We start from the raw sequence: 22,688 nt of genomic DNA, 5'->3' as shown, positions 1-22,688 counted from the left end.
ATTTATATAGAGAGTAAAGAGACGAAGCTCTGAGCTGGCGGTGACGTTAGTGATGTATCTAAAATGCACGCTCTCTTATGTTTCTTTGTAAAGCGCTGAAAGAGCCACAATGATCCCGTTGTTAGAATTGGCCTGACGGGGACACGGCTGCAAGGACAAAACTAAGCACACAAGCCAGTTTCCCTGCAAAGCTTCTGAGTTTGTGAGCATACATACCTCCGGTTTCGCGTACGCCCGGCTTGATTCTCCATCTGCAAAAGAAAAAAAAATGGCTGGGGTTCACGCCTTGAACCTAGTCATACGAGCGAAAGCTCTGTTAAACATAGTGTCCCCTGCCTCAAATCAAATGTCGAGGTCAAGGTCCGAGGCACAAATGGTCATAGTCATATGATCACGTGGTCAACTGCATAGCTTGGGCCATACCACCACGCAGTTTAATTCGGTGCCGACTGTCTCAAGTCAAATGCCGAGGAGAAGAGTCATCAAGGTGAAAGGTCAAGGTGGGATCTCCAGTGGCCATAGTCATATTATTACGTGGCCGTACTAACATAGCTTTGGCCTTGCCACCACGCAGTTAAGTTCGGTTTGACCTTGTGAGGCATTGAAGGTCATTGTCTCATCCACATCGAAATCGGAAGTTGTACCCCGAGGAGTAGAGCTCTTGCTCTAAACAAACTGATAAGCAAAGTTTAATGAAGTTAACGCTGCCTAAAGGGACGATGAGGAAAATTGGAGCTGGTCTGTATCAACACGGTACCGCGTTCTAATCACAAAAAGACCGGTATAAAAGAAAAGGGAGATTATATAACCTAGTTAAGTCCGGAAAACGAAATACAGGGGTCGGCATCACCGGTCAATTTGACAAATGTTTGCGTTGACACCGATTCTTGGCCGGAGATACCAAAGGCTAGGCTGCACCTAACGCACCAACATTCACTTCAAGCATATCCAACATTCTTGGATAAAAATTTTGAACATAGGAAAATTGTAAGATACTTTTATGGAAATACTGAAGGTAATGGTCCATTTTTCCGATGTGTAGAAAAATCTTCTTTTAAAGTTTTTCCACCGCGCGCATGAAGCAGTTAAGACTGCCATAGAAAACCAATGGGGAACTTCTTTGACGATAGTAAAAACTTTAATAGCAAAAAAATGCAACTTGTAGGCGGGAGGTCTGCGGCTATATTGATTGTTGTAGTGAAATCTTACAATACATGAAAAAAATGCGTTAATAAACTTTTACCCTTTCAAAAATACTTGTGTCCAGAATTGTTGGGTACGGCGGTAATCAGTTTTGTTTCGTTACGGCCGTCATGAGTTTGAATCGAGTAGCGCATATATTTGTTTATTCTAGTTTCTTAGCCATGAGAGTTGTTTTACGTGACATAACGATGATGTCAGTAATATATAATTTTCGAAACTGTTTGGCGCGCATTGAATTGACAAATTAGCGGCCTCTAGCGAAGACCTTGGCCATGAAATATGGGCAATAATTGAAAACTACCTTGACATTTCTTTTCGCTAGCCAAGTGCAAGCTGTTTGTGAAGTAGCGAGAGCGGGGTTGCCGGCAGAAATAATCTACTGAGGTCAGGAAATTCTTAATGCTAAAATTTATTATTGCGGAAATAGAACACTACACAACTGGAAATTTCAGTCTAATTGATGAGAACTGAGGAGAGGAATTATAGTGAAGGAATTGCTTTTTGTCCTGCATATTTCTACAAAACAAAACCGATAGATTGATTTTGATTGACTGGCTTATATGAAAGTGCTCGTCGGGCCACGTCGAAATGTTTTCTCTGTCAGTTTTACGAATTTTCAAGTTTTACGCTTTATTTACAAATGTGCTAAGGAGTTCTCATGTTGTTCTACATTTGGCAGAATGCTACCTGGCACGCTTGCTTTGTAAATCGAAACTTTAGACGCAGTGAGAGAAGCTTTGCACAGAATAAAATACACTTACTTAGAAATAAGGGTATACCATTCGCTAGAACAGGTTGATTTGCTGCTGGCGTGAGTGTGAGCGTAAACGTACGAGCACTTTTTAAGTGCGAAAGCGCCACTACACGAGGTCTAACCGGCTCACCGAGTTGTGTGAAGAGTGACCTTGAAGGTGACCTCGGCGAAACCTAGCATGGTAACAGCCCATAAAATAAATATTGCCGCGACTAGGTTGAGAACCCTCTAGGGTGCGAACAGATCAGCTTCGCTGGCCACTGCACGAGGGCACTACGGTGTGCCGCAGCGGACCACGCCTTGTGTTAAAAAGAAACTGCATAGGTTTTAGAAATCAACGAGCTTAAGAGGGTCGAATGTGTGAAACTTGCAGGTAAGGCATGCGAAGTCTTTTTGGTCTAGCGCTTGAAATAGTGGAGTAATCACCGATTAAAATCCGGACGCCCTTCAAGTTTCTCCGCAGCGTACAACGCCGAGTGGGGGGGCGCATGATGACGTCATCGAAGGTATCGGTACATTTCCAACGCACAAACGCCTGCTTTGAAGGGGGAAAAAAAAACAACGCCACCGAAGGCGAGCCCTGCCGAGAGTTGTTTGGCAGCGTCTAATGCGTCACGCCATGGCATGGCTGGCGACAGCGGTAATTTGAAATCATACCTTCCGTGACGTCACGCTGAGTTTCCCTGCACTCCTCCGGTGCATTCAGGAGAAGCGCAAAATTCAATCGTCGATTGCGTCACTATTTTAAATACTAGTGCAAAAACACTTGGCATGCTTTACCTACAGCCTACCTTGAATATCGCGAAATTTTGAAACAAGTGCTGCAGCTGCCCTTTAAACTGCAACGCATTCTCGGCCTATTCATTGCACGTCGTCGTCTTCATGAACTTCCGTTTGCGGCGCGAACATATCAGATCACTTTAACCTCGATTAGAGCTTAACCTGAGTCTAATATCGTCGCCAGTCGTGCAGACAACCCAGCAAAGCAAAACCATGAGCCAATCAGGCTAAACACGTGCTTTCGCACGTCTACTCGGTTTTGCTGCGCTAAAACCCTATCACTTTTTTTTTCACACAGCACATTGCAAAAACTAAAACGCGGTCACCAAAACTCGTTGAAGAGTCCAAGATTCCTATTAAATTGACAGCAAGAGCAAGAGGTCAAGGAGAAAAGAGAGACAGGACGAATAAATAGAGTAAACATCCTTAAGAAACTTGTTTACATGCAAAAATTATTCGCACTTGCAAAACATGTGATCATTAGCGCTATGGTACGAATAAACAAAGTCAAGGCTTGAACTTCTGCTGCTTTTTGCGTTAAGCAGCGAAAGTGTCGCGCACTGAGAACAGTGCGGAGTGTGGATAATGAAGCAAGATCATAAAGAGCATTAGAGAAAATACTAAATACATGTTATCTGCATGCAGACCAACATTCGTAAGATGCACACTTATTATTACCTTCTAGCCCCGTGCTTTTTGTCTTGTTTCGAGCTCAAAACTGAGTTGCGCGCTTGTTACAATAGCGGCAGTTGAGGCTTGGCGCGATAATAGCCTAAAATCAGTGTTTTTTAACGAGGCAGCAGTGAGACAGCTGTAACTTCAGCAGTAACGTGAAAAAAGAAACAATATAGCCTATGGGCTTAGTATGCTTTGGGCTTTCCTATCCGAACACTATCATCTATTCTTGCTGGAATCTAGTGCTGTCATAATCTTCCTCTTTTAGTTGCACGTTACTGCTGAGAGAAGTACATGGACATATTCACTCGCGCTTAAGGAACGTAAGGTGTCTTACTATGTTTTTTGTCCACTTCAGTGATGATGCTTGCCACGAGTACTCCACAGCCCTGTATAAGTGAAAGCGAAACTTTCAAGGGCACATAGGGCAGCAGATATCAAGAACATCTGCCACTCCGTATATTCCATTGAAGCGATAGCTTCACTCTGCTAGGCAAAACCGGGTATCGCCGTGTGTGCAACATCACGAGCATGACTGGTAGGTGGCGCCAAGAGAGCAACCCAGGAGGCAGGTTGGCCACCTAGGTCACGTGACCTTGCAGCGCCATCACAGCCTGCCCATCGGATAGTGATCAAAACTGCCCACCATGGGAGGTGACCATTCAATTAATGATTGGTCGCTCGGGAAGAGCAACATGGGCCGCACAAAGCACACCGCTATAAGCACCTGCCTTTCCGAGCAGTGGTGCATCGCTTAACCGCGGCACCACTGCGCTAAGAAGAGCATGAGGACTCCCAGGAATTTATGAATGTATAAAATAGAGAATGGCCTTCTGCATATATGCGAATTACCCCAATACGATTTCACGTCATGTCCTTAAGGCTGAGCTTAAGTGTCCCCTCTTTTTCGCATTGAGTGTCAATAAAGTGGTTAATGCCCCTTTTGCGCCGGCATATTACTGATAACACTAAGTCTTTCACAATAGCACGAAGTTACTGTTTCCGGCAGTGACGAAGGCAAGGAGGCCATCGAATCTCAGAGGCGATGTCTGAGAGAAGCCATGGTAGAACAAGAATCTTATTTAAATTAGATTGAAGTACCGGTTCAATGTGCACTAAGCTCATATGTATATCACAAAACATCAATCTTAGCTAGATCTGGGAATCGTTTGGGAATCTGCCTGAACGACATTTTTCACGGCGTATGACTATGTCTGTGAGTAGTTTTCTTTTAACAGCTACAATGCAGCGTAATCCGACGGGGATGAAAAGGAGAATGTTAGCTATAGATCGTGATAACAGAATCAATTAAGCAAATACCGACTGGCTTCATCATGTGCTTTGTCATGCCATATCGTCCATTATCATGTTGCTTTTAAAATCGACTATGAACCAAAACCAACTAGGCTAACTTCTCTTAAGTCTTAATATATTCGGTGTTACTACAAAACCAACTTGAGCGATCTTAACGATTGCTGGCACAGGCGTTGCATCGATTTATTTGTCTTTTCACTCACTAACGACGGAATTGTGAGCACTCTGGGGAATTATGGCAATAAAACGTTCCGTTTCCTTCCCACAAGAGCGTCGCCCACGGGGGGTTCTGATGGGAAGTAGTCCACATAGTCAGGAGCGGGGCGTATTGGGAACATTCTCCATACAGACTGGCGCTTTTGAGAGTGCTATGAGTCCTGGTAGAATAAAAGAAGCACTCGCAGTGGCACTCCGTCGCGTTATACAGTTAGTGGTAGCAAAAAAGTGCCGTGAAAGCTACAGTGTCACGTCACGGCTGGAGGAGTGATATTGAAGATGAATGATTGCCTTTTATTGCATTTTTGGCGGACGATTTCAGCTTTCCGGCTCGCCAGCCATAGTTTCACACGAGCTCAGCTACAGCGTATCGATTGGTTACCGAACCACGTCTCCTTCTTCGCGTGACAGGGAACAGGCCGCGAGCCAATCAGCGCGTGTCGTTTCAAGCGTGAAGGTCACGGCAAAACACCGGAAGGCAGGAAGTGGCTTGCCCCCAAAAAACGAACTACTCGAAATGTGGGCCCTGGATGGAGCCCGGAAGACGCCACAACGATCGAGTGAGCACGTCGATATGGCGTGGTAGCACGAAATAATTCAAGGCGCCATGCACTTATTCGCACACACAAACACACGCAGAGCCTTTCGAGCTTTTTCCTCACGGAGTACTTTTTTCTGAATGCCACCAGATCAACACGACATGGAGAAATGAAGATTAAATCGCGGGGTTTTTAAACCGAGTACGTACTCACTTGCAGCTCTCCAAGCAGGGACACTCAACTTCTCCTCCGTCAATTTTCTCGGACACGTCACGAATGCAGTTATCTGAAATAAGAAATAATCGAAAAGGTTATGCATGTGTGCTGTTTGTTTTGGTATTTTTCTTCCACCTGGAGCTCTGGGTTCGTGGTTACGTTTTCTTTTCTTAGTTCTGTACGTGTGTGTTCTCCACATATGCTTTGTACCGACCAGTGCTCCAATTTGGTATCTCTGGAAGAATTCCTTCAGGTCACTGTCTAAATTGCGTTTTGTTCATTTTTGGCTGTTATATTGGGTTTTATGGTGCATAAACGTCTATAGTATTGTCATGCACCGAACACATGAAAATATGCCCGTGCGTTGCAGTAAACAACTAGAAGCTTAACAGGTCTTTTCTTGTAGGTGACTGTTTTTTTATGGTGTAATATTAGCCGTTAAAGGGGTTTATTCACGCAAATGACTGTGTTGATATCGAAAATTCTGGGTGAAACTAGTGCGTCTAGTATACAGAAGTAACCAAAAAACTGCGGTTGAACGGCGGGTTTTGAACATGCGGAGTCTAGGCTCTCCATCATAGGAAAGAGAGGACGACCAGACGAAGGAACAAAAAGGCTTTCTCCTTTATCGAGCACACCATTTACGCAAACGACAGAGTGGGCGTTGTGATATCTCGGCTTGAAGCCGGATGTTCGAGTCTCGAGGAAAACAAATCCCGTCACGAGTTGATGCGTCATTTGTGCATCAGTAGTTTCGAAGCCTCCATGTTCGAAGCCTTGAGGAATACGATATCTTATGTACGAAGTGTTGCGTTAAGGCTTGATTTGCGAAAAGAACGGTCAAAGGCGGAGAAAATTGTTCGACAATGAATTTTATGAAATGAGCGATGACTTCTGACGTGAAATAAAAAAAAAAAAAAACACCAAACTGCTGGAATATCCCAGAAAGTGGTGCTGACAGCTAATGCGCTGTTGTGCATTGATGTTCTGGTATATTCTTTTGTTTCTTCAATTAAAATCTCTTTTATCTGGCGTATATTTTTCGCGATTGAATCACTTTGCGTCTTACTATATTCAATTTTTCACAGCAGTTTGAGAGAAACACAGTTTCTTCATAGTTACATTAACTATTGTATTTCTGCATGGAGCAATAAATTACTGACGCATTTAATCCCACTTTAGCATTTACAAAAGTAGCCTTTGTAAACACTCACCTTAACCTCATACCAAGTGGCTGGACTTTGTTTATTTGTTTGAAAATTCGGGGACTATTTTCGCTGCTCATTTTAAAAGGCAGCTTTAAGTTTATTTCGGTGAATATTATTAATGCGAAAGTATTTCTAGGCTATGTCGGCGGTGTCGTGTCTCCAAAGCGTGTCCGCAAAACGTGTCCGCAGCAGTTGTGTCGTTCTCAGAAGAGAATGCATCAAATGAGTGGTAGTAATAATAGCTCTATGGTTGTAATGATAGAGGATGACGTGAGGATGCTGCTCAGAAAAAAAATTATGTCGATAGGATGATTAGTTAATTAATTAGAACCAAAAAAGTCGAAATATTGGGGACATCAATATAGTGAGCGGACGGGAAAACAGCCATGGGTGGCAAAATGCAGGTAGTACAAAGATAGGCAAAGGAATGTAAATACAGTTTGAAATGAATTGGAATAGATTTGATGAGTAATAATTAGTCGAACAAAAAGTTTTATTGACATAGAATAATTAGTTCATTAATTATCAGCAAAAACCACTGCACGGTTGAATAGGCTGGTCGGGGATATAGTAAGTGGACGGAAAAGCAACCACGGAGCCAATTTAAAAAAAAAACAAAATGATTGATACAAAATAAGATATAATAAGATTAAATAAATTCTTTAAAGCCTAAGATAATTACGCTAAATCAGTAGTTAAATTAATTAACAAACAAAGAGAAACAGAAAAGAGAGGCAAAGAGAGGCGACGAGTTCCGAGGAGGCGTCAATGCTTTCGCATTCTCCCAATGCGGGTCGTCGCAGTGATCTCTAATTTTTTTTTTCTACGTAAGAATTTTCGTTTCTTTTTCAGAATTACATTATATCCCTGTACGGTCAAAAGCATCGTAGAATTTATCTTAGCCTTGTTTTTTTAAACGAGCAGCTCATGCAGTAGTAGTTAACACACGAATGGTCGTATTAAGACCTGTCTTTGCAGGACGAAGTCGCACAGTTTTAACAAAAAAATTAAAATGTCGAAGGTAAATGATCGGGTCGCGAGACATAAAAGTAAGTAAAGGTTAGTTCTTAAACCTTGGTGGTCATGTTCTAGTTGCACTCTGCGCTGGACGAGAAGGTCGCGCTTCATATGGTCCGTGTGCTGACGTCAGCAGTGGAACTGCAGCCTAACCATCGCGGAAGCCAAAACATGACCCTTTCATGTCGTTTATGCATAATTTCGCATTGTCGGTTGGTTGCTACGCTTCCGAAAGGTGTCAGTGTCCATACATTCTGGGAATGGCTTAACCAAGCGAAGGCCTGGAGCCGGTGACCAGTTTGAGCCGACGGTTGAATACCCTAGCCGACAATGCTTAGCTGGGAGGGGCAGCCTCCCGATCTGCGAAGGCGCGTCTCAGTTCGAGGATCAGTGCCTCAGAACTCATGACCAAGGTTCTAAATTTCAAAGGTACAGTTATCTCTCCGCGTTGCTTGTTCCGGTACTGACTTTGTTATTTTGGTCGGCCCGGACCTAGATTTTTATCCAGACGACCCCTGCTGTGTGGACGCAGTGGTAGGCGAAAACCTGGCGTGCAAGCCCTGACCTAAAATGCACTTTTGAGTTAATAACAAATGTGGACTGAGGAGAATATAAAGGCATAAGCCGGGACTCCAGAATATTGGTTGCGTGTGGAGATTCAAGCAGATGTATGGCTGTAAGGCTGCGAAAAAAAGCAGACAACCACATTCTAAGGTTAGGCCTAATGGCGAAGTTGAACTTTCACGGCTCATCTTATCGAAGAGGACCAGCAACGACAGGGTAGATGAAATCCAAGATGCCTTGTTCAGGGCCATCGACCGCTTTTCTCGCTGTGTCGTTGTTCAGAAGTCAAATTGTGCACACCCACACAGAGATCGACGAAAGTTAAGCAGGAATGTGATGACTAATATAAGCTAATAAATGTCTTTGGCCTACAGTCACTCACTTAATTCGTCGTCGTCCTCGTTGCATATGTCGGCCAGTGATCTGTCCAGAGTGTCGTAGTCGTGCGATTGACAGCTGCAGGCAGCGATAACATGCAGCTGTGCACAGATGTGCCTGCAGGCCTGTAAAGAAACAAGCGGAGAGGTTAGGAAACCGGCAACAAAGTGTGAAGAGATTGGCTGCGACTCAACGATAGTGGCTGTGTGTTGTTATTATGTAATGCCAGTTCGGACCTTTAGGGTATTTGAATCAATAAATAATTACGACGGTGCACACATTAAATGGCAGGCAGTTCGCTTTTCACGGAACTCATTTTCAGCCAAATACTTGTCGGCCACAGAAATCATCTAGAGTTAAACCGGCGCATGTTTGAAGCCTCCTTGTAGCCATGTTATTTATTCAAATGAAAAGATTTCGCCATGATCAAGATGAGCGCTTCAGAGAGGCCCAAAAAGTATAGAAACAGGTGCTGACATCAAACAACGGAAGCATAGATTCTTGGTCTTAAAGAACCTTCCCACCTTTAGAACAGCACGAGTTCTAAAATCACACAAACCTGCATATTGTTGTCTACGGCGTTCAAGTGCTATTGGCGAAGGGCTGCAATTTGAACAATGCAGCAAGCAGTCTCAGTAGCAGGAACCAACGCTTGTCTGCAGCTGGTTCCCCTCCACTGTAATCATATTGTGAGTGTTTTCAACTTACCTTTCGAGTGTAAACTCTGTCTGGGGGAACGTACTCGCGGTATTTCTCCGGAAAATCCCACTGGCATGGATTTCTAAATGGAGGCTCCAGCCTGAAGTAAACAGACTGTGAATGTGGAAGAACCAAAACAAGAAGTCAGCTTTAACTAGTCTTACAGACTATGGTATGCGCTATGCGTAGGAGTTCCGCCTCTCAGTGGTTTAAGTTACGCCATCATGACTATAGTCTATCAAAACGGCTGACAAAAAGTGGGATTACTTTGTAACCAAAGTTTTCTTGCAGAAAGATGCTACATGGTATCAGTTCCCGAAGGAGAGGAGACAGACAGGGAACGTCTGTAGAGTGCCATGCACTAAATAGTCAAGCTTGATGGCTCACAAATTTAAAAATAATTGTCGCCTTAGGTTAAATCATTCAAGGATTCCGAGACGGGAGATTCGTATTTCTTATTTTCAGTTTCTTAATTTATATATTCAACCAGCTATCAGACATATAGTGTTCTGACCACCACAATTTCTTTTTCTTCTGAAGTGCAGACTTTTACGCAAGGCAATGAAAAAACCTTTCCGGTTAACAGACAGCCGAAACTTCAATGTAATGGAGGCCTTGTAACCAACCTGTGTGACGCTAATCATGGTCGTGCGAAGAGGTAGCAAGAAGATACTGTCGCGAAAGTCGACCTGCACTCCGGGCTGATGCACGTTGACGACGAAACCAGCCTCGACGGAGTGGGACAGGTACTCGTGCAACTCCAGGTCCAAAAGTAGGCGGACTCCTTTTATGTGAATGGATTACATCTTAACACACGCTTTTATCTTTCTCTCGAATTCAAATAGGCAAAAAAAATCCAAAATTTTCACAAGTACAAGGGTTAAGGCAAATGCCAAAGAGGGCGTGAATGGACAAGTTCAGCAGCAAACCTGCACTTCAAGGGCTTCTTGCGCTCTTTTGGATGTAATAGAAAAACGTAAAAGAGTAACGCAATAAACAACCCTTGCCTAAGTCTGCTTGGCATGTCCAACATTCTGGGAGGAAAATTTTGAAAAATGAAAAATTGTAAGATACTGTTATGAAAATATTGAAGGTAATGGTCCATTCTTCTGACAGGTAGCAAAATCTTTCTTTTATAGTATTCCATCGATCGCATCGAACAGTTAATACTGCCATAGAAAACCAATGGGGAACGCTTGTGACGATAGAAAAAAGCGTTAATAAAAAAAAATACAAGACTGTCTCCGGATGATCTGCGGATATATTGATTGTTTTAGTGAAATGCTACATTATATGAAAAAATTGCGTTCATAAAAGGTTTCCCGCTGAAAAATGCTTTTGTCTAGAATTTTTTTGTCTAGAATGAAAATGTTAAGCATAGATTCAAGGGATGTTTGGAGCGACATTACAAAAGGACAGCTCAAAGAATTAACTGGCAAGCATTTCCATCAACTCAGTTAAGCATAGGAGACCAGTCCAGCAAGTCACGACAAACATGATATGTTAACAGCAGAAGTAATGTGGTGAACGAAATTCCCCTATGATGTGGTTCGACGTATGTCTGCGAAAGTAGCCTCTGCTTGGGCCAGGGGGTGCGACTTAATCGCGTTTATTATGTCCAGAAGGAAGGAAGGAATAAACATTTATTAATAGGGAGGAAGAACAAGGGGGTTGGACCAAAGCATGCAGAGTTTTTAGTCCAAAACCCCAGTGGCTCTGGCCGGCGCAGTGTAAATGAAAGCGCCCCCTGGTCTTCCAGGGTGGCACTGGTCAGTCGCACCTTCCACTTCTCTGCGGCCGCGTTGGACGGCCCTAGGTGGAGTGGTTAATGGTTGCATTTCCATGTGATTTGAGCAAGTGTAGGGGGGGTGCCTCCGGACCATGGGCATGCATTCATATATAGTGTTGGGTAGAGGCAGTGTAGATGGTGGAGGTAGGGGAAAGGAAGAGTCCCCATTCCGATTATACCTAGAGTTCTGATAGTACATCAACAACAAAAAATATATTATAAGCTGAGAATAATCGAAGACAAGGTCAGATTTATTTTTTCAAAATAGAGGAGGTAGGATTCCCGTACATCACTGATGAAACTTCATAACACCCCCCGGCTGGAGGTACGCAGAAAAATGAGCCACTTTTTTTATTTTTACATGACTGTCTAAAAGGGAAACTGAAAACAGCTTTTCCAAAACATCTTAAACCTCTCACTTTTAGGAGCTGCTAGACATAGCCATAAGTACTCTGAGATCTATTTTTATTCAACGTAATGCTTTTCTTTTTTCGAATACCTATTTCACCCCGCGAAGCGTCTGAGCGAAACTCGCTACGCTCCATTATTTCCGAGGCTGATAACATTGTAGAAGAAGTAGTGCGCCTGTTCCTCGTTCTTTAGTTTTGGTCATTGTTCATTGAGTGCAGGTCATTGTTCCTTTCCTGCACTCGTTATTTGGATTTTGCTAACCCTTACTTCTGGCTTTCACAATGCTTGAATCTTCCTTGTGTTGCCTCTCCTGACTGTGCCTGAAAAATGACCAACAGTATGAGTAAAATAAAAAAAAAGGTAACTGGACATCTCCCTCTTGGCTCCTCCCCTTCGCTGTCTCTATACTAAGAGCTGTCGTCTGGGAAGTTTAGACAGTGGCGTGATACCTTATGCGCCACCGATAGCTTAGTCTCTACAACACTCGCTCCTTTCCACTGCTTCCATGTGTCACACGTTGTGGCAAAAATATGTTGAAGCGTCATAACTGTCATCCGTCTTTGTTTTGTGCACGTCTTTTTCGCTTTCCCATTCGCCTTTACAAACTCTAGGTGCGTAATGCCGCCTTACAAACAGTATTAACACTGAAAGTGCCACACTTGTCGTCAGGTGTTTGCACCATCTCCGGCGAATCAACTATCAGATTAAGGTGGTTTTTCTCTCTTGGTGACAAGAGTTGAGGAAATTTGTCGAATGACCTCAAGTTGCAAACGGGTGTTCACCAGACGTCATTGGAAGATGACATTATATGCTTTTCGGTCTTGCGTTCCTTGGCAAACCAATTCAACCTGAGCCCGTTTTCGCAGTTCAGAGTAATGAGTTCGCCGGGCGCTCTCATCTGCAGCTTTATCTGTGCTTTACGCGGAAGCTATGTACTTACGCGCATCACGCATCGCTCACACAATGTGCGGATTTTCCCGTACCTTGGTCGGGACTGTAGGCTGTCTGTATCTTCTCTCTTTCCGCACTCAAGTTGCAGCCGAGGCAGAAGCAGTTGCCGTAGCGACCGTAAACGTTGAGCTGAAGGTGTCTATCGGAAAGAGCAGAAAACGCGGAGGAACAATGAGAACGGGGAGATAGTGATGGCAAAGATATCGCTTCGCTAGAAAAGAAAAGAAACAGAAAGGGCAGTGGTGAAACTGCGTTACAAAGTCGGGCTGTGTCACGGAGTAAATGCCTCTAGAGAAATTCTGGCGTTTCTTACTGTGCTTTGATTTCGCACAAAGCCTGCACTTGACAGGTCCTCGACCCGTACTTAGTTAGGATTCCAAAGGGTTCGCACGAAGAACATTAAGATGATGGAACGCCAAGCTATCAGCCCTTGCATAGTAAGTGCAAGCGACAAAATGAGAAATAATGTTATGAAAATATTCATGAGGCTATTGCCCCGTGGACGCCGCATACTTATAATGGTCGTGAAGCATTTCTCTGAAGCTTCCCCCTCAGTATTTCTACCTCACTGGAACTACGGGAGCAGGACTATCAGGCAACGCATGCGATCATCTGCTAACTGTGCGTAAATACTGATGAGATTTTTTCATTGTTTTTATGGTGACGGTGATAAAAAAACACGTACAGCGCGTTGGCCATCAGACTCGTAATCAAAGGATAATATATACTGAGTTTTTTTAATTTATACTTAGTGAATTTCTACGGTGGCCGCAGCTGGCCCAGGACATGGTTAATGGAGACACATGGGAGAGGATTTGGCCCTGCAGTGCGCGTAGTCTGGCTGATGATGATGATGCATCTATTTCGTGTGTTTTATGCTAATTAAAAGACCAATCGTGGATGGTCTTTAACGACATATTCAGGGAGACCTGATGTTTACTATCAACACTCTTCAAAACATTAGCCAGTCATCAGTAAGTAATCATCATCATAGCATGATTGCTTTTTTGAAAGAATCTCGGAATGCGCTACTCAGTCAGCAGCTTTCGATAAATATAGAATAATGGCGTCATTCGGGATCATTTCGACAAAACGATTTTAAAGCCATGTATGGTTTCAGTTGACTGTGCAACTGTTTAAAGACGTCCCCCGTGGAAACGTTAGTTTCATGTGAAAGTACAGGAGTTGTCAAAATAGTTGGATGCGCTCTTTGATGAACTGCGCACTGAAACTTTACAGCATGCCTGTGTTACTGAAATCGGCCTATTGTTCTATACCGCCTTTGTCGCCCGATTAGAAAAGACGTGCAACTGCTTACATTAAGCTACGTTGTTCTACAGACGAGCAAAATATAAGGGGCAGATATTTTACGCACAATTTAGTGCAATCTTTAAAACGCATTGGGTATGCTACACTGAAGAGCTGATCTTTTCCGCATATTAGAAGGACACGCGACAATAACAGCTTTTGTTATATTTGCATGAAATGCAACCACGTTTGGCATAATTATCTAACTTTTAATGCTGATGTCAGAACTTCAGTTTATTTTAAGCTGCTTGCTTTGATTGTTGAGTAATTACAATTAAAACCCTCGTAAAGTCATCCCTTGGGGATTAAATAATCAGGGAGAAAGTGCACCCCTGCACTCCTCTCCCCGTCCCTTTATTTCCGCCGGATGCTGCTCAGGTTCTTAAATGGGCCATGCCAGCATGTTTGCAAGGGTTTAATCTATGTAGAAAGCTATTAGGCTTTGTTTTCAAAAATGCCTAGTAATTATAAAAAAATAAAAGTTAAAATTTAGCATGCATATTTACATGGCAACTGTTTTTAGAAAAATCAATTTAGGAAACTATTGCAGGCATATAAACAGAATAAGAGTTTATTGCATTGTCTAGTGTCTTATAAGCCTTGTGCAACAAACAGAGTAATTATACTGCGATTGGTTACAAAACGCCGCACATCAACTTTGAAAAGAAGTGAAAGGTGAAGAAAATCGGCCTCAAAGTTTGTTGCTATGCTTGCCTCGTTTCATATTTGTGTGCTTTTATTTTGTGTCACAGACATGCGTCTTTTCAACCAATAAAAGCTCTGATCTTCTGATTTCTCCTCTCCACGGTGATACTAGGGTTGAGCTCCCCCGTCGGAAACCAGCGGAATTCGCTCACAACTTCCGGCGACCACTCATAAAAAAAATGTAATGTTCAAAATTTGTACATCATATTTTCCTATATTTTTTCGTAATGATAAAGGCGAAGATCCGAGAATTAGGAAAAATAAATTGAGGGATCAGAAAGTTTGAACAAATTGCCCTTTTATTTGCCGCGTCCCCTCTTAATCTAGTTTGAAAGAATTCCAATTTCCGATGCGATAACTTCTTCTGTATTCGAAGTCATTTCAAAGTTCAGTTCACTAAGGTATACAGCCCACGTTTTTGAATGATCAAACACGGAATGTAAACTCTATTGTGCTCATGAGCAATCCCATTGAGATGACAAAGCGAAAGTGTTGACGTTAAGAAATTGAAAGTGTGTAAAACAAAGCGGCAGATATATGTGATCAGACTGTCTGGTACAATAAAGCAGTTTTTTTTGGAATGTACCTGCAAACTGAAGTGAAAGTTTTCGTTTTCTTGTAAGAATCGTACCTCGCTAAAATCGCAGAAAGAAACCATGGCCCTTAGTTGGGTGTATACAGTAAATACCTGTTTACTAAAGGACTGCGTTTCTTAACCGTATGATGCTTCTTTGGAGTAAAAACTCCCAGGCGACAAATATTTGACCTTTTCAAATCATCTCACGACATGTCAACATGATTTGTTCTATAAAAAGGGCGCTAAGTGCTATATAAAAATGGCTCAGAATTCTTACTTCGTCAGCCCGTATGACTTCTCTGAGATTTGTAATTCATCGTTGCGCGTATATAGCGATAAATAATTTTATGCAAAAAAAAACAAGCTTGTTGTCACAGAGCTCTTCAGGAGTGCATATATGAAAACTTGACATTTATGAATTTCAGATCGAGCAATGACTCAGTGCTGAATTCAATCCATGTTTGCTTTAGGGCCTAATTAAATTAAATGAGCAACACAACCTAAGGATGTTTAATACCTTCCTTTGGCAGATCCATCCATGCATATGTTTGAAGTTTAAAATCTGCGATAATATATGCGGGTTCGGTGAAACGTTGTTGCTAGGAACGGACGAATTAATATTCTAAAGATTCCACATGAGATTTCAATTCGCTTTCTACACTCGCTTCAAGCCGGATTCAAGCATACAACCATATCGATTTATTGGAGATTTTAGAATATTTCGAGAGTTCGGGTCACGCTGCGGGGCAGTACAAGACCAGCCATTCATCCGTCCGTAATAAGGTTTATCGCTGTCGGCATCAGCACAGCGTCTATCACTGTACTGACTGGTGGAGAATCCACTGAAATGTCTCTGGCCTCAAAAGGTGCACCGCAATGATGTGGAGTGCGGAAAACAGAGCATGGATAACAAAGGAGTTCAGGGGAACTTGCTGCACCACGCAGAGGGAAGGCAGCTGGAAAATTTTTTGCATATAGCGAGAGTCGTAGAGCTTTTCTCAGCACAGAGAGGCAATGCCCAGGCCTGCTCATTTGTATCAATATAAGCCCAGTGCAAGGTTCAGCTAGTACCCTGTAGGCTCTTTTCTAACGTAAGCCGCGGTGCGCCAGACTGTGCATTAAAATGCTGCCGAACAAGTGTGCGCCTCCCTGTAACGTATTACCTCTGTCACAGCAGAAACAGATTGTTGGAAGCGCCTCTTTAGCCAACTGCCTCCTGACTTATTCAGTTGCCCAAAACTATCTTTCGATTCCCGCCACTCAAGCAAGAAGTGAAAGGCTTTTTGCAACAGCAAGGGGTATGTTAGGCAACCGGCGGGAGCTTCTTCTCAGAAAATATGTTGGGCAACTTCTCTCTGCTTCAGTTAGAATCTCCAATTATTTTATAGTCAATTTTTGGAAGAACTCGTGTCAAGCATGTTAGAAATGCGGGAACATATGTAAGCATCCTTATTCTGGTCTTTATATTGGTGTATGAAAATGTAATAGAATGGGCGCTGTCGAACTGTTTTATTTTTTATATCCTTCAGGAACAGAGGTATTGTAAAGCTGAAGTGATTAAAACACGAAAATGAAGGCGGAACTACAGTAGCTACAGAGATATTAAATAACTTCCCAATACAAACTGTTTGGTAATGCTTTGGGAAACTGCTTATAATTGTAATGCTGACAGTTCTTGTGGGAAACTGGTCCTAAAAAATGATAAGGAAAAACATTTAGGGCTGCATAACTCGATACCGACTTTGTGGCGATTACCAAAGCGATGGGACACATTTAGTGGTTGTGAGAGGAGGGGTTACATAGTGCGGGACGATGGGACAACTAATGAAACACGGTAATACGAAATTTTTTTTATATTCGATAAAAGGGATCGCAAGAGGAGGTTCGGTTCTATGGAATTTATAATACGCTTTAAAGCTGCAATTTGCAAGAATAAAAGTACAAATACAAATAGCGCGGCCGGAGCCATGTAAGACCAGTTCCATAGAAAGTGCTACAACAGTCCTGCAAACCATTTCATGCCGGCATCTGTTCTCGGCGAGGAGGTGGACAGCCATTTTCGTTGTTTTCTCACAGCACTCACCAATGCTACAACAGACGTCCTGCTACGCCTAAACGTTTTTTGTTGCGAAAGCAACACTACTGGAGCTCCGCTCGACTCGTCGCGTATGCTCGTGGCGGTGCGGCTACCAAACGACCTTGAGTTGCCGTTGCCTAGCAACCGCTTCAGCTGTGCTCCAACAGATGGCCGTTGCCTAGCAACCCGAGTTACTACCCGAGCTTACATGAGTTACTCGGGTAAGCTCGGGCAGTAACTCGGGTAAGCTCTTTTTTTTACTCCGTGGCTTTCTTGTCGGTGTCCTAGCGGATGACGGGTTCAAATTTCGAAAGCGGCTGGGTTTCGCCAAAAGGCTGGTTACAGCGCCGTCACCACCGTACTCTGCGCTGTTGCAGTCCTTTCCGCCGACGAGGCAGCTGACCACCATGCCGTCCCTCTGGTGGCCCAGAAGCTTGGCCGTGGTCTCGTTACGCCGCTGCAGTTCGGTGATCCACTTGTAGAACTCCTCGCGCTCGGCGGCGTCGTCCTCAGGGAGCTGCGTATAGGGTCAGCGAGTCACTCTTAAATTGTAGCCGTTGGCAGCGCAGTAACCATCTTGGCTTCACTTAAAGTGGCTGCAGGCACACTTCGATTGTTATCTGAGAGCAAAACCGAGCAGTCTTAGTGAGAAAACACGCGGAACACCAAATCTGCTTAAGGGCCGTAGAGTTTTAACTGGCTAGGTTTGCATCGCCCGAGAACCAAATGTGTGGATGGTGAGGACGACTATTACTCTCACGAGGTCCACTGGTGTTTCGCTGTAAATGGGCTCCACTACACGGGCTCAGCACAAAACCATTCCGCCTGTATATTTTTGACAAAGGGTGTATGCACAACAGTGAACAAAAACTAGATGCCCTCTCTCTTCTCGTTCTGAACCAGCGCTCATGAAATAAGGTGTCTTGGGAAGAGCATTTTGCTTTCTGTGATGTAGTTTCTGGAAAAAAAAAAAACTCTCAGCAGCCAGTAAAGGAAGATATTTGTCCGTCGGGTCGCGACTAAAGTTAGAAACGAGAGGATATCAAGAATAACAGAACAGAAACAGATGAACAGAAATGACATGCTTGTCATGCAAACATGTACAAACAACCCCTATTGTTCTCTTTTTTTTCTTGTTTACTAGTACATAGCTGATGCTTTCCTTTCACAAGGGGGGAAGGGGGGGGGGGGGGGTGGCATTGCTACGTGCCTAGCGCTGCGCTACCTCCACGCTTGAACGAGGACGAAGCGGTCGTTGGCGCTTGACAAATGCTTGGGCTATACCTGGCTCTATAGGATTAAAAGACCGATCTCATTCCTGGGTTATAAAAGACGCCCGCCTGCACGGCTCCTTGGGTCGAGACAATATTTAGAGGAAATCTGCGAAAGAGCTTAACTTGTGCAAAAGGTAAAATGAGTGCTCGCATGCTTATGCAGCTAGACAACCACTGACTATGTAGGCGGCAGAGAACGATGCTTTCGGTCTTCTACCTACGAGTTTATGGGACTCACATTTGACTTAATCTCAACTAAAGCAATGGTATAAGTGCATAACTTTTTTTAAAGACAAAATTGCAAAGTTAAGGTAAAAGAACTTGGTACAAAAAATGACAGGTTATGCACTTAGTTTAATCACAGCAAGATTAAAGTACTCTCGATGGCGTCTTTTCCCCTTTCCCTGGAACATCTCACTGGTATCAGTTGAATTGGAATTCAGCTTAGACGTTTTTCGAGCAGTCTGTAAATTTCAGCTTAAAAGAAAAACTTTGTAGAAGAGTTATTTCCATTAACGGACATGTTTGCGCAGAGCAAGCACCTCTTTGATTGACTAAGTAGCGCAACAACATTACTTACGTCCTTTTAAGAGCCTACTTTTTGAACAAGGAAAACAGAGTGAACGTGTCTGCCAGTAAGTAGTCTTGTGAGGCTGATTCTAAACGTGCGATTTTGAGTACAATTTACAAAATGTGTCGAAGAAAAATTCGGAGGGGACTTGGCAGTGCGTCGGAATGTAGATCTCGGAGTGGGATAGCAGTAAATTGCCTCTGTGGCCACCTTAGAAGCATTCAGAGTATAACTCTAAGGGTAAATCGCGAACTGCGTCCTGATTTAGTCAGGCGATGATGACACATATTATCCTAAAACTGCACATGCATGTAAGTGCCAACACATGAAACAATATTTTCATAGAGCGGAGAGGGAATTAAGTTCTTATATGTATAGGAACTCACCCAGATTGGTAAAATAGGGCTGCGACCGCAGATCTTGCTCTGCCATTCCAAAGCAGTGCTTCGGTTCAGCTCGATGTCTCCGCAAAACACACTCTTCCGGACCTTGGCAGTAAGAAAATATTAACGAAGAAAGGGACCATCTTCCAACCGAGAGTTAAAATGCAGCAGTGCATACGGATTAACTGAGGATGGTGCAATCCATGGTTCGCAGAGCATTGTTAAGGAAAAAATTCCTGGTGGAAATATTAATGCTACCTGTGCACGAGCCAGTGAAAGATAAAATATGCCGGAAGGGAATTTTTACGGACTTTCATGGAATTTTACTCCGAATAGTATCTCACTTTTTTCGAATTGGCAGAATTTTCGAGCTGCTCGAGGGAAAAAGGGCCTGAAATAAAAATGTTTTGTTCTAAGTGAAAGAATTTGCGGTTACGGGATAGGATATCACAGCAACAGGCTCTGCTCTTGCTAGTATATGTATGCGCTCTTCAGAAAGTGCTGTTGATAATGGCTGTTAACTGAAACAAATGTAGGCAGAAAGTGACGAAGAGAACAGCAAGGAAAGAAAAGAATTAAAAGGAAGAGATTTCCAATAATGTCGATCTCCTCTGAGTCGTTCAACAAGAGTAAGCCATCAAAGATACGGTTATAGGCCACACACAGACCACGGGTTGATCCCAATTACACGCGTTCGAGCATGATAGGCCCATAACCAGGCAGGCCTCTCCTTTATTCATTAAAGACTCTCTCTCTTTCTCTGCAGAGTCAGAGCAAGGTGGCTAACGCGATGGGTCATGCCCGTTCAGATACCGCGCGCTAAGCTCGATGATCGCTGAAGATTCTGCGTGTGCGTTCGACATAATCCTGTCGTGTGCATACGCTGAATGTTCAGACTCGAATCGTATGCAGTCACCGTATACTGCACTGCTTCTTCATAAGCTGCGTAAGCACCAGAACTTCACTTGTCTGAGCATCGTAACTAAAACACTAACATCACTATACTTGTGGCACTTTGACTGCCATTTAGTTGAGAAAGACTCTGGCTCAGCGATGACTGTCGCGCGTTTTATCGTCTTTATTGGTAAAGATTATGCGGGCCCTCACTGACGGAGGGTGAATTACCTTTGCTGCTGATTCTACTGGTTGTTGAATCTTCTTTATATTGATTTACATGCTCGTGTTCTATTATACATTATTTCTGTTACATGAATTAGATTATCGCCACACGTTTACATAAGTTGGCAAGATCGTTATGATTTTCTTTCACTGGCTACAGCGCATAGATCCGTCGTCTGTGACACCATCGCTGGCAAAAGTGTCACCTAGCCAGTGCGCCGATCGTCAACCTGTACTCCTCCTTGAAGGAAAGGAACAAGAATTTGTAATTAGCGTCCAAGAGGAGACATATGGTTTTAATCAGATTACGAAAATAAAAAGAAGGAATAAATGTAGGCTGCCATTATAACCGACTCTGGCCGCGCTTTGTGACGCACTAGAGCTGACTCAGTACAGTAAAAGTACGGTATTTTTAATATGTTATCAGTGTCACTCACCTGGTTCAGGTTGCAGACGGTCACGGCTGGCAGCGCCATTCCTTCGGGTGATCTTGTCCACTTGACATCTACTGTGTCAGCGTACTCGAAGTATTCTCTGCAAAAAAAGGTTTGGTTTTATTTGTTTCACGGGGCTTAACGTCCCAAATAAACTCAGGCTATGAGAGGCGCCGTAGTGAAGGGCTCCGGAAAGTTCGATCATCTGCGGTTCTTTAACGTGCACTGACATCGCACAGCACACGGGCCTCTGGAATTTCACCTCCAACGAAATGCGACCGCCGCGGCTGGGATCGAACCCACGTCTTTCGGGTCAGCAGCCGTGTGCCGCAACCACTTCGCCACCATGGCGGCGCAAAAGAATGGGGACTATATTAAAAAAAAAAGTGTTCTTTCTGAGCCGGCTCCCATCGCAATTGCAAGTTTCAACTCGTTCAAGATCATATCTGTGACATTCAAGATTTTCAGGTTTGAGCGGCCGTCCAGACACACCAGTTAAGCTTTTTGCCTCTGTGAATGGGTTTCCGTTACTTTTTCTTAGTACTTGTTTTTTTCACTACCGTCTAGACGCGTAAGCTAGGCAACATTATAGGTAGGCCTTGGTTGCTACCTTAGGCTTCGTACGATAGTCACTGTAAGTTAATACTTAATAGGTTCATATCGTAGCTCATCATGATCAGGATCAATAGCAACAAGACTGGGCTCATTGCAGCACAAAGTCTACATGTTAAATCTCCGGGGCTTCGTGTCTATTGTCTTCATGTCCTTGTCGTCTTCTGCTGCGCCGGAAGATCTCTCCCATTGATATCCCTTATGCCTCTTTTGCCTGGCTCATCCTGGCTCAGCCAGCCTAGCTCAGCCAATTTTCTAATTCAATATCTCCACCTCACTCTCTGCTGGAACCACTCTGCATCTATTGGCATGCACCTCACCTGAACACCTCGTAGAGGTCGGTGAGGCCAATGAACACGAGAGCCGCCAGCGCGGCCGTCCAGGCCAGGCGGCGCACCGGGTGCGACAGGCCCAGGATGACGCGCAGGCCGGGGATGGCCGACTCGGCGAACATGAGCCGCAGCCGCAGAAGCAACTGGACGCCCAGACTCGCCTCGCGGCGACCCTGCGCCCGCGCATCCGAGGACTCCAGGGCCTCGGCCAGCAAGGCGTCCACACGTCGCGGCCGCTCAGTCATCTACGAGAACAGCAGTAGTACAGTGCAGTTAGTGCAGAAACGTCTTGGCCGGTAACATAGCCGTAGGAGATGCGGAATCTGTCATTCGTAACGGGTTAATTGGCGGAGCTTAAGTGGCACGACACTCTATAACTGTGCTCTTTGGTTCTGGTATGCATTTTAGGGTAATTAGAAGTGGTAGGTGCCACCATCGAAGACGAAAAAGCCCAAACTTTGCAGACAGCAATGCAGAAAGTTGGGCGAGTTGGTAATACAGCGTTTGTCCTGTGTGCTGCTTCTTCTTGTCCCTGTCTTTTAATTGCGCTTTGCTAAGTTCAACAATTTGCAGACAGCCTTT

General features: G+C 43.8%; 1 protein-coding gene across 1 annotated transcript in view; it reads right to left on the bottom strand.

Annotated features, from left to right (window-relative positions):
- Positions 1-22,351, bottom strand: part of LOC149342773 (degenerin-like protein unc-105) — a 28,070-nt gene extending 5,719 nt beyond the window's left edge. The window contains exons 1-11 of the mRNA XM_089545237.1: positions 22,095-22,351; positions 21,166-21,262; positions 19,613-19,714; positions 17,744-17,898; positions 12,747-12,853; positions 10,190-10,347; positions 9,573-9,677; positions 8,869-8,989; positions 5,695-5,767; positions 3,750-3,801; positions 217-251 (exon numbers count right to left, since the gene is read on the bottom strand). Coding sequence (XP_089401363.1) covers positions 217-251; positions 3,750-3,801; positions 5,695-5,767; positions 8,869-8,989; positions 9,573-9,677; positions 10,190-10,347; positions 12,747-12,853; positions 17,744-17,898; positions 19,613-19,714; positions 21,166-21,262; positions 22,095-22,351 — 1,262 coding nt within the window. The remainder of the gene's footprint in view (positions 1-216; positions 252-3,749; positions 3,802-5,694; positions 5,768-8,868; positions 8,990-9,572; positions 9,678-10,189; positions 10,348-12,746; positions 12,854-17,743; positions 17,899-19,612; positions 19,715-21,165; positions 21,263-22,094) is intronic.
- Positions 22,352-22,688: the final 337 nt, after the last annotated feature.

This window comes from Amblyomma mixtum, chromosome 5, assembly GCF_055824585.1.
Source record: "Amblyomma mixtum isolate Tamu chromosome 5, ASM5582458v1, whole genome shotgun sequence".
Lineage (NCBI taxonomy): Eukaryota > Metazoa > Arthropoda > Arachnida > Ixodida > Ixodidae > Amblyomma > Amblyomma mixtum.
This window is presented reverse-complemented; position numbering and strand designations above follow the sequence as displayed.